The sequence below is a fragment of the Aulostomus chinensis genome, chromosome 10, assembly GCF_037954235.1.
Source record: "Aulostomus chinensis isolate RoL2024-O1b breed Wild chromosome 10, RoL_Achi_v1.0, whole genome shotgun sequence".
Lineage (NCBI taxonomy): Eukaryota > Metazoa > Chordata > Actinopteri > Syngnathiformes > Aulostomidae > Aulostomus > Aulostomus chinensis.
The window spans coordinates 17,533,553-17,545,884 of record NC_141329.1 but is presented as its reverse complement, the minus strand read 5'-3'; the positions used below and the strand labels follow the sequence as shown (position 1 = coordinate 17,545,884).

Genomic DNA, 12,332 nt, shown 5'->3' with positions numbered 1-12,332 from the left:
ATCAGCTTACTGGCACTCTGGTTTTTACTGGCACTAGCGATGCACCCACATCTAAATATGAATTCAGAAGTGCACGCATAGTAACATATTATAAGATTTAATTACTATATAGAAAATCAAATCACCATCTTGGTGATATAATAATGTGATTTTCATTTACCATGTGTCCAGTTGCTGCATGACAGTGGCCTTAGCGTGACTAGAAGTGAGTACGGACCGTACGCACATTCCTATGGGTTTTCACATATCAACCCAGGCCCCGCCGTCCTGGTGAGAGTTCGGCCCATTAACCTGTAACTTGAGGTAGTTTGAGGACTTCAGAAACAACGTTTTGGATAAAGTTTGAATGGTCTTTGAAAGAACAGAAAAAAATAGACAAAAATGTTCCCCTATAATGCAAAAAAATGTTTTTACATAGAGGTATATTGAGGAAAAAGCGCCCTTTCTCTTTATTCATCCATCCATCGTCATCTTCCGCTTATTCCTACACATTAAGGGTCGCGGGGGGGCTGGAGCCTATCAGTGTCAATGGGTGAGAGGCAGGGTACACCCTGGACAGGTCGCCAGTCCATCGCAGGGCCAACATAGAGAGACGAACAACCATTCACACTCACATTCATACCTACGGTCAATTTAGAGTATCAATCAGCCTAGTCCCCAATTGCATGTTTTTGAATGGTGGGAAGAAGCCGGAGTACCCAGAGAGAACCCACATAGGCACAGGGAGAACATGCAGACTCCACACAGAAAGATCCCGTGCCCGAGCCAGGACTCGAACCCTGAACCTTCTTGCTGTGAGGCCACAGTGCTAACCACTGCACCACCGTGCAGCCTTCTCTTTATTCAGTTTTATTTATTTCATTCAGTTTCATTTAACCATGCTGGTTTTAAATTCTGTTCAGGAAAAATGAAAAAAGGAAGGGACAGATTGTTGCTGATTGCCCACTATATGTAGTTAAAGGGGGTGGACGTGGGGTCCAGGCACTTGCAAATTTGTTTAGTCAAAACAAATGGCTGACATCATCCGACATTATTCGACTCTAACACACCAATACATACACAGCTCATGGTTCTTTGACAACCTTTTGAAAATCTGTAATTCAAAGTTTAAATTCACTCAATTGCATTAGGATATCTAAATGAAAGGAAAATCTTGTGTTCTATTCGTTTCTCCAGGATAAAGAAGTAAGACTGAGAGAAGTGTGGGAACAGTGTTTTTCCAGGCAGGCAGAGTTGGAAGATGCTCTCAGTATGCTTCATTATGTTAGACACCTTTCTCAGCTCCGTGCTGACATGGCTCAGGTATGAACACATACAAATGTATTGAATAAATCAAATTTCATATAAATAAATTCATGATCCAGAGAAGTTAGTGGATATTTTTTAGTTTTCTAGTCAATTCAAATAAGCCCTAAATGAATAAAGAGAAAATTGTGATACGAGTTGTTTATTTTGGTTGTTTCTACTCCCCTCTGTGTTATTATGAAACATCCTTTTCTATTTATTTGTCTAGGCAGTTCTCTGTGGGAAGTTCTGGTACAAGGAATACGGTCTGGTCCAGTGCAGTCATCACAGACCAACTGTGAGGGTCACGGGCTTGCTCCAACAGAAGGTTTTGCCTCTGCTGGAGAGATTGAACCAGCTCTTGGAAGATAAACAGGCTGCCAGCTTCTCTCCAAACACCTGCCTCAAGCACACTTCTGGTCCTCAATTACTTACAGATAGCGATATCGTATCTACTCTGCAATAGCGATTCTAGGACATGAGATAGTAAACATTTTGTACAGGCAACATATCATGCTGGAGTAACTTATGCAGACTTTCTCATTATTTTGTACTTCATTCTATGTACATCAGCAGGTTTTAAGAGTTTGGAGAATTTTTGTAGTGAACTCTGCAGTTCAGAGTCTTTTTGGAAAAAATAATGGGTATGGTGCCATTACATTTTCCGTAACTTTCTGGTGTTATGGTTAAATGTAACTGTTACTTCTACCAAGGGCCAGCAAATTACAACCCCCCCCCCAAAAAAAAAGAAACCTGCAGGAATTCTTGTGCTTATTGAAGCCCCAAATCATTAGTTTGATCACTTTTAAAACAGAAAAAGTATTCTAAGTTTTCTAAAATTGAACCTTAGTTTGTTGTTACTCAAACAGACAATGACTGCATAGCAGCAGGGTTTGTGACAGACTCAAAACAAACTACCACACGGTGCCTCAAGGGACGTGTCATCCTGTGCTTCAGTGTCATTTGGTAATTTGTGTTCGATAGTTTTCAGCAATAGTGGAGCCATCCAGTACAGCGGAATTTAGGGTTAGCGGTAAGCTTTAACTGCAGATATCAATCCTATTAATTTATGCTTCAAATGGTTTGATTTTTGACTTTTTAGGTTTGTCAGTAAAGCAGATGTATGGTATGGAGACAGCCTCGAGAGTTTGGACAGCCTCTGTGCCAGTGGTGAAAGGTCTGTGCATTCCAAGTCATTTAAGCCTGAATGACAACATGCCTTTACATGTGTGTAGAAAAAGTGAAGCATCTATCAGCAATCTTCAACTTATATGAATGTTTTTTTTGAGGGGATTTGTTTTTCTTTCAGGGAACAGCTCAGTTAATCCGATGTTCTTTTATTTCTTGCATTCAGACAAAATATGTTGGTATGTACCTTGACATGTCTGCAATTCTCCTCAATGGTCAGGATGATGGTGGGAGTAAGATTGCTGAAGTACAGCTAGAACATGTCAAGGTAAATATCATGTTTTATCTGAATACAAGAAATAGAGGGACATAGTTGAATATTACAGACATAATGATTCTTTATCAATTTGCTGAACTTCTGATTAAATATTTTTCTAAAGTCTCTGCAAAGAAATGGCAAGAAACGAGTCTTTGCTTTTATGTGCAAATATAAAGCAGGTACAGAGTATATTAAACATAGCAAACTTAGTCCTGCATCAAAAACAGCCCTTTCCAGTGAAATGCAATTTCCTGAGAAAAAAGGTGCCTTGGGTCATCAGAGAACTAACTCAAAAAACAAAGCCTGTAGCCACTTGGGGAGACACCGGAACCGACTCTGCTCAATCAGTGGCTTGAGCTGTGCCAAAGGACAGTTTGTTCTTTCATTGGAATCTCCACACAGTTTTGGGGCGAGCCTGTCAAAGCTCATTAGCAGGACACTGGACTGCAGGCATGATCAACACTGACATTCAACCACATCTTTTGGCATTCATTCCCAGGATGAGATGAAGCACAAGTTGCACAATTGAATGAACAGTTCACCCTGTGTTGTGCTCTGGTGTGTGTCAGCAAGTTGGACACAAAGAGATGACATAAAAAGTCAGGGAGTAAAGGAGAGAACATATGCAGGAGGCAGTTAGAGAGAAAATGTCAGAGAGGGCGGACCTCAGTGTAACGTAACTTGTACTAATTCAGTTATTCAAGCTTGCAGACAGTTTCCTGCTGAGCACCAAGATTAGTAATGCTTTAAACCACCCTAAAAACTATAGATTTTGGGTCGGTCAGTCCAGTTACGTAGCTGTTGTCAAGGGCAGCAAAAAGTCCCTCCTCCTCTGTCTGTCTCTGGCATCAACATAAAGCCTTTATTGTTTGTTCTTTTTCGTAATGGTTCCCAAGCTTTGTTGTTGGTGTTGTAGCTCACTCTCAATAGGTCCTGCCCCATGTTACCATGGACCTCCCACTCTTTAGTCTACTCTCTGGGGTCCCATGTAATGCAGCTGCTGTTACTTATACCATTGGCATCTCTGCAATGCATTTGCTTGGGTTATTGTTGGAAACTGTTAGGCCATATTTTTTTATAGGGATGATGCATGGAATGTAGAGACTTTTTAGAAGTTCTGTTGTTTTCCAGCACACTACTCTGTATTGTTTGCTCTACACAGCTGTGCTATAGTCAATATAGTTTAGATATCCATTTAGATTACTTTCACTTCATGGGCATAACTAATTGAATGTTATGAAAATCAATATATTTTTCCAGAAATTGTTACTTATCAGGGTTTTCCCTTTAATAATGCAGCATACATCCGCAATAACTGAATTGTTTTAATTTTTTTTTTTTAAATAGAGAACCAACCTCTAACAGAGTCAGCCCCACCTACACATATTTCTGTCCCCACAATTACAGGTAACACTATAATGTAAAATGAAAAAATCAAAACATGGACATAATGTTACATTAACATCTCATTCATTTCTATTCTCCAGAAGAGGAGTGGACCAAATTGTTGGAGCTTTCTCCTCTGTTCCAGCTTTTGAAAGGGGTGGAGCTGCAGCTGAAGTCTTATGCCAGCAGGGCAGGATTTGCTGGAGGAGAGCTCATTGGTTGGTTGGACAAAAGTAGGGCTGGCTATATCTTATTGTGAAAATGACCTAACCGGCAACAACTATATACGCGGTCATTCACATCCGCTCAAACACAGACATGTCAATCATATAATCAGCCGATATTCAAAGACAATCTAGTTTATCACACAGTTCAGAGAGCCTTAAATCAAACCTTTCTTGAAAAAAGTGAATAAAAGCTTGATAATGCTATAAAAATATATCTTTATTGACACTAATTGAGTCCCATTAAAGGATGTGATGTGCATTTTTGCATCGAGGGCACAATGTCATCTCAGTCCTACGTATGATTGCACAGCACTGCCTCGAATTTTTTTTTCCTTCATGTAATTTTCACTCTCCAGAGCCTTGAGGAAGCCCAGATGGTACACATTTTCTGATCCACAAGTGTTCTACCATGTGTTTGTCTGGTTTTAGGGACTCTGATTTCTGAGGCTCTTTCACATAAAGTAGATCCAGTCAATAATGCAGAAACATTATGTTTTTTCTCATCATTTAAATTGAATCAATATGTGTGATTCAATTTACTTGACTTTTATTTTTTTGGATCACATCTGAGAGACACATGAATCTTTCCTGCATGGCGTACTTAGTCCAGTAACCTTTAAGCTGCACAGTCATAGAACAGTCTTTTCTTTCTCTGTTTTATTCAGACAAAGGCCATAATACTTTTGTAGATGTCCTTGAATGTCAGTGGGAATGTGAGGGGCAGCTGTTCCCTTTGGAGCCATCCAGCCTCAACTCGAGAGAGTTCCTGGTTTACCAGCATGGACTATACCTAATACAAACATTGCATGATCTAAAACTGGTTTGTACCAATGTCTCACTCGCACTTTCAGTCTTGTTGTTTGTTCATTTATTTGAAACTCAGCTTGGGCAGGCTCAGGGCAATTTTTTGAAAACTGAAATCTTGATGAGCCTTTGTGCAGCCTGTGATACTCAGGCAGAAAATTCCACTGTTTGTTTTAATACTGACGACTGATTAGAGCTCTGGGTCTAAATCACCTTTCAATTTCATCCTGAAATACATTTGGTCTTTATTCACTTATACTTCACTTTTACTTTCTCATATGTATTTATGTATTCTTTGTTAGTTTAACTGCAGAATTAATTTTTGCTGGATGTGTTTATGTTTTTACTGTAGGCAGGCTTATTTAAAGTATGCATAAAACAACAACTGGGATTTTTGTCCCCCCCCCCCCCCCCCCCCACAGACCCCAGCTATTTCCCTTCAGATAGCAGCAAGCCTCCCAAACAACAACTACATCAACAACGCCTTCAGAAATTCATTCTACTATCAGGTAAATGTAGAGCTATTTTCTATGTAAGCTAAATTCTTGAAATGCCACCTCCCTTTTTCCCAGTATGTGATTTTTTTGCTTGTTTTGTTAGCATTCGAGGTTAATGCAAAAGATGAGCAAGATGAATGAAAGAAAGGTGATGCACCCAAAATAGATCCATGAATTAGACATTACATACAATATGAAACCCCCAGAACAACCCAGATCTGTATGTCAGAATGACATACAAAGGAATTTCTGGACAGTGATATAATGTTTAGCTGCGCTTGTAGCAAGCTATATAAAGGCACCTCCTTGTGATGCTCTTTCAGAGTTAATCAATGCACTTAATCTGAGAGATCCCAGATCAGAGTTATACTGCCAAATCAAACTTGCAAATGGCAATTAAGTTTCCTTTTTGACAAATTTGGTCCTGGGTGAATTATACAGTCAACATTCTGTTGTGTAAGGAGTGCTTTCATTATTTTTTTTTTTTGTACATTTAAATTTGCTTCTGCAAATGAGTTAAGATGAATTATTCCTCCAACCAAAAATCTTGTTAAGATTCTTATAAACAAGGCTCAAGTTTTGTGGAAATCTGCCCTTTAAATTTTGCATAAAGCCTCATACATATACTTGTCTAATGTTGCATTTGGTCCCTTGTGGACATTCCAGGCTCTGGTTGCCTAGGCGACACATATCTCTGACATTTCTCATCTGTCCATCAGTGGTTACCGTCACTCCCACTGGCAGTTGATTTAATTACATCGCTCATGTGGAGATTCTCAGTACCTGCTACTTTGTATTGTGTAGTTACCAGTTGCTAAATTACACTGACACGTTTGCTGGTCACCGCTTCACTCATAGACGCTTCCTGTGTGCACAGCTTAATCCTGGAGACAGACAGACAGACAAACAGACACATCTACACACATCTACAAACCTCCTCATTGGTTCCAACATTGAGAGGGCATAGAATAATTTCCTGAGCTATGATCAACCCTGAGCCCATTCCTGTTCCATCCCATCTCCTCACAGGGGAACCTAAAAGCCAATCAAATCAGTAAACATCATGAAATTCCTCAACCCATGTGTTTCCTGAGTTTAGAGTTATAGAGTTGTTGGTTGCATAATGGCCTGCGTAGGTTTCGGATTCCTGTAGAGTTCAGATGGATTTACTGAACTGTGAGTGGACAACAGCTGTGGATCTTACTCCCTTTGTGAAAACATTCCCTCCCATGGTTTGGCAAACAGCCACTCAATACATTATTTTCAATATTAAGCATATCCATCTACAGTTTATGTAGTATAGAACAGACCCTGGTTAAATGTGCACGAGTGTACACCTCTTCCTTTACTCTTAAGAGTACCTTTCACCTGAATAAGTGCATCTCTGTTAGCTGAATTAGTAGAATCCATCCCTTTTAAGCACATTCCAGCAGAAGTTAAACATCATTTTATAGCTCAGTCAGCCAGTACCTTCTTACTGGCCATTAATTTTTCCTACTTAAAATTTTCTGAAACTAAAAATTGAGCATAACCTCTAATTTCTCTTACTGTCTGTGTCATGGAGGAAGTTTTTTTTCACTTTCATGTTTTTAATTTGGTTTAAGGTCTAAGGATTTTTCTCAACTTTGAGGCGGATCTATTCAACATGGAGAAAACTGCATTTTTCATTTATCAGCAGAAGTTTGCCCTCACTGAGTGCCCTTCTTCTTTTAGCCATACAATGCAATACCTTGTGATGACTTTGTTTCTTAAATCAGTGAATGTATATGTTTTTGTGCATCTTAAATAAGTTGCTGAAAATAATTCTTAAGTGTGAATGACCTATGTGTTGACAGGAAGCAGATGAGACGCTCTTTGTCCGTCGCCAACGGCTCCAATCAGTTGGAGGCTTTTCTTTACTTCTGCTTCACTGTCTGGCCCATGTCAAGATTAAAAACATCAGCAATGACTCCAGTCCTGCTTTCCAGAGGCTTTTCTTTAAGGTATTAAAGATATCTTTGTTTACCTGAAAGAAAATTTCAATTATTTTTCAACCAGGGCCATATTTTGTTATTCTGTATTATTTGATCACTTCCAATAGAGAGAAAGCTATCACTGACTAAATAGAACAGAGGAAAATGGCACATCTTGAAGGAACAAGTGATAACATTAGTAGAATAAACACAGTTGTAAGTGCTTTTACTGCAGAAATAGACTCAAAACCAGCAATTAGATAACAATAAGAGCATTCACTATTGCCGTTTCTGAGCTGAACATTTTTTTTTTTTTTGCTGTTCTTACAAGTACATTTGGCATGCAGACATCACATGTTTTGCCATGTCATTGGCTGAATTTAGTTGTCCGTCAAGACAAATACTCCGCCTTCTCAGTCTTTTTAGGAGATCCAGATGTAGCTGCAACTTTTGAGCGTGCAAGATAGAGACTGCCTCTCCAGGCTCCATAACGGACACAAAGAGCAAAAAAAGTGTCTGTCTTTGTATAGACACTGAAAAATAACAACCTGAGCACTAAATGCTGGAATGCTTTAAATCACTGTCAGTAAAACACACAGGACAGTATGGCCCAGACTGACAAATACTGAGATTTTTCTTTCTTTTCTTTCTTCTAGCTGAACTTTGAAATCCCAGCAGTTTTCATTAGTTCACTATTGATTGGTTGACTCTTACCGTTCTGATATCAAGTTTCACTCACTTTAATTTTTTGTTTTCTGAATGTATATTACAGGTCCTGCAGGCGGGTCTTGGGGAGCTGTTTCAGGCCAAACTAAGCTCCCCTCCCTCTGCACAGGAAGACAATTTATGTGTGTTTTTTCAGGACCAAGGGGCCCTTTCAAGAGATTTAAATGGGACTCTGTCAAGCTCTCATGCTGCTTCTGCGCCTCAAAGGCTGCACAAGCCAAGAAGAGGACTTTTTTCTCAAGATGTAAGGATAGAATAATTACCCTATATGATAATTAGCTTTGGCGCAAATCACCAGCTAGTCCCTCTTCTGTGTATTTTGAATTGGTCAGTAACAGCCAGACAGAGTATCAACTTTATCTGTGTGAGTAACCACAGCTGTGTTTTCTAATGGTGTGTCTGTTTGTGTTTATGGGACCAGGACTTTGAAGAACTTCAGAGGAAACACAAAGAAATGTTTCTGTTCTCTCAGCTTGAAGGACTTTTAAGAGAGAAGAGCTCAGCAGAAGAGAAAAATCAAAACCAGCCTGGTTTTTAAAAGAGGTTTGCATCTCCATATAAATGTACGTTGCAGACATATAGATTTTAAGGAGAACTAAGAAGACAAAGAGAAGAAAAACCAAGAATATGACATTTTATTGACATGTATGTATTCAGAGTACTCATGCAAAACAAAATGGTGTGTTAAACAGAAATGCTAACTATGGGACAAACACGAATCAAATTATTAGCATAAAATATATTGATACAAAGAGCTAATAAAAGTAGAACAAACCTGGTATTTAAATTTGACCATAAACCTAAATTACCTTCAACTTCAGAACATTTCATTGCATGTGGAAATTGTTCCATTTTCTTTGCAGTTAAATGGTCAGTTTCAGTTCTTGTAAAAAAAAAAAAAAAAGCAAAGCAAGTCACCCAATGAGAAGAATATATCAGCTCCGTCTTTTTCTCCTTATTCCTTTAAGTATGGGTCATGTAAATTCTAGTTTCATTTTTTGCAGTCCTCTATTAATTTGTGATGTCAGAGAGGAGAGACTGTAAAATTTGATTGTGCAAGAATTGGTACTATCATGTTTTTTACTCATCACAACTTTTTAAATTAGTTGTATTTTTCCCCTTCCAGATAATTTCTGGCAATACATCAATTATTGTACTCATTGCTCAAGAAAACACATGTATTTCATTGCAAAAACAGAGTCAGTTTTCTTCTCACAAGTACAGCTTTACAATGGAATTCCTTGGATCTGCTCATGGTATATTACAAGTGGAAAGTTCTTACACGTAGACATCTGTTTCTATTTAGTGGCCGAGTGCATGAAGAAGGGAAAGTCCATAGTAACAAAGGCTTTGGTCAAATTCCGACTGAGCTTCCAGGAAGACTTGGCATCTTTCAGATCTGTGCACCAGTTAGCAGGAGAGCGGTGAAAATGATGATCAGAATTATTCCACACACAAGTCCGATGACATTTAGGATCTTGGCTGTCCTCGATGCGTCTACAGCTACAGCTGATTCCCCAAGAGCATTAGCATTTTGTGCCTTTAAAATATGAATATTGAATTAAATGAAAGAAATTAATCCCCTTGATAATGGATTAAATATAAAGCAGAGTTAAAATTAGCTTCATTTTATGTGCAACTCAATTTGCTCAGGGGAAAAAGTAATTAACACTACTAATTCCTTTAAAACAACTGAAAACTTTGAACTACTCCTTTAACTGTAAAGTCAATTCATTAATCTCTTGCCATTTTGTAATTCAGAAAATAGTTTCTTGTACTTGTCAAAGTGGTTACATTATGATTGCAAGTCAGATTAACATTCTAAAGGTTATAGTTCATTTGGATTTACATCATTCATGATTCCACTTAACAAAGAATTTTACTTTTAATCAAAATAAACTGCAGTATGAAAATTGTGCAACACTAAAACATTGAAAAAAAGAAAATCTGCCTTCTTCATAAAACAGGATAGGATAGATTAGGATTTAGAAACTGTGATAATTAGGAAAAGAGTACCTACCCTGCAGGAACAGACTATAGCTGCAATCCCGAGAGGCAGACAACAGCATAAAGTGTTGAAGATGGACCATCCAAGGTATGATGGGGCAACAGTACGGCTTTGGCCTCCTTCCATGTTGTTTTGCTGTCTCAGTTTAAGTGGATGGGACACACTTTGTTAGCTCGTTTTGACCCAATGGCTTGCACCCACCCCCTTTTTATAAGTAATGGGTGGGGTTTGGGTGTATGGAGAAAGAGTATGGAGAGAAAAAAAGCCTCCATCTATAGCAATGGGATGGACTTTGTGAGAGGGAAAACTCCACGGTCCCTTGAATGACTCTTTCACAACTTTCTTGAGAATTGACCTGTTTGACCTTTATGCTTGATTTTGCATTCAGTTTAATCATAGTTCTAAAGAATTATGACACACAATATTCAGTTATATATTAATTCGTCATTAGCTATTTTATATATTGTGACAGTCACATGGCATGACAACCACAGTTTTTTGACCCCTGTAACACTTTCTTTTCTCTCTTTATTATGTGATTTTTATTTTTTTACTGAACTGTTGTTGTATTATTGCCGCATTTTTTGAAGTAAATTGTGGAATATAACAAGAGGGTCCATCCTTCCATCCATTTTCTATCTCCTGCTTATCCATTAACAGTCGGGGGGGGGGTGGCTGGAGCCTATCCCAGCTATAATTGGGTGAGAGGCGGGGTTCACCCTGGATGGGTCACCAGTCTGTTGCAAGGCCATCATAAGCAATTAGGGGCTCAGCATTTTGCTCAAGGATACTTCGACATTGTCACCGCGGGAAGTGAGGATCGAACCAGCGACCCTTCAGTTGCTAGACGGCCACTCTACCTCAGAGCCATGCAGCCCCTATAAAAAGTTTCAAAACGGTAAACATTTTTTCTCAGTTGAGTGTAATCGTCTTCTGTGATAGAGTTCTTCCTTTGAGATAACCTCAATGAGGATACTGGAGCCATGAGTGGATTTATTGTGGAAGGCCAGATAAAGTGGAGAACATTTAATCAATGACAGCATTGTGCTTTCAGTGTGTGTGTTGTCCTCTGAGACGCGACACTGTGGCATTCACAGCAGTTGGAGTCTCGCCACAAAATAGCCCGTCTGCTTACTGCCACCAAAATAACTCTATACATTATGGTCTGTCTCTATTGTATTACACTGTAGCAGTCAAATATGTTTAATTCCCAAGCTCTGCTAATTAGATGGGCGCACAATGCAAAAGTAACAGCTGGACATTAAATTGTACAGGATAAAAGTGTTCATTTACATGTTGTGCTTTTCTTGCATATTTTTCATTCTCGTGTTTCATCATGATTAAATCGTTTCCTTTTTTTCAGTTAACTATAGAATCTCTTGATCTTTGGAATAATGCTTCAGGAAAAACTACCCAGCTTTCTATAAGACTTAAAGGGCCTGTTACTCTGGAATGTGCACCATGCACACACTGCAGATCGAATCATTCAAGTAGAAGTGACTGAATACATCCAAATGAACAGTTGTAAAAGTAAGGATCCCCAAATTTGTGCCTTGGAATGTTTTTAATCCCCATTTTCTTTGTGCAAATGAGAATAAAGAGCTTCAGTGTCTGAAGTGGTTGATTACTGGAATCTGTCTGTGGCCCTGTGAAGACAGGGGTCAAGGCTTCCTGTTTTCAGACACTTAATAAAGGCCAGTTATGTGGAGTGATTCACCCACTGTTGCACCCCTGTTTGTAAGGGAGGGACTTTGAAATTTGTTTGAAGTAAGTGACAGATTATAATGTTCATTCTCTCTGTCTCTCTATCTATCTATCTGTCTATTTTCTTCTGCTAATCCTGTTAAGGGTCGCGGGGGGTGGGGGGGCTAGAGCCTATCCATCCATCCATCCATCCATCCATCCATCTATCCATCTATCTATCTATCTATCTATCTATCTATCTATCTATCTATCTATCTATCTATCTATCTATTCTATTGGTTTCAAGTCAGGTGATGT

General features: G+C 38.9%; 2 protein-coding genes across 2 annotated transcripts in view; one reads left to right on the top strand and one right to left on the bottom strand.

Annotated features, from left to right (window-relative positions):
• Positions 1–11,018, top strand: part of LOC147254549 (uncharacterized) — a 36,828-nt gene extending 25,810 nt beyond the window's left edge. The window contains exons 25-35 of the mRNA XM_086215015.1: positions 1,064–1,069; positions 1,177–1,302; positions 1,514–1,703; positions 2,387–2,461; positions 4,079–4,138; positions 4,219–4,335; positions 5,010–5,164; positions 5,571–5,657; positions 7,481–7,627; positions 8,370–8,567; positions 8,745–11,018. Of these exons, the coding sequence (XP_086071141.1) occupies positions 1,064–1,069; positions 1,177–1,302; positions 1,514–1,703; positions 2,387–2,461; positions 4,079–4,138; positions 4,219–4,335; positions 5,010–5,164; positions 5,571–5,657; positions 7,481–7,627; positions 8,370–8,567; positions 8,745–8,861 (1,278 nt within the window). The 3' untranslated portion in view covers positions 8,862–11,018. The remainder of the gene's footprint in view (positions 1–1,063; positions 1,070–1,176; positions 1,303–1,513; positions 1,704–2,386; positions 2,462–4,078; positions 4,139–4,218; positions 4,336–5,009; positions 5,165–5,570; positions 5,658–7,480; positions 7,628–8,369; positions 8,568–8,744) is intronic.
• LOC147254550 (interferon-induced transmembrane protein 1-like) lies at positions 8,938–10,527 on the bottom strand. Its single transcript, XM_086216204.1, has 2 exons — positions 10,344–10,527; positions 8,938–9,863 (listed from the first exon to the last, which is right to left on the bottom strand). The coding sequence occupies exons 1-2, from the start codon at positions 10,455–10,457 to the stop codon at positions 9,717–9,719; spliced, it is 261 nt and encodes an 86-aa protein (XP_086072330.1). The 5' UTR covers positions 10,458–10,527; the 3' UTR covers positions 8,938–9,716.
• Positions 11,019–12,332: the final 1,314 nt, after the last annotated feature.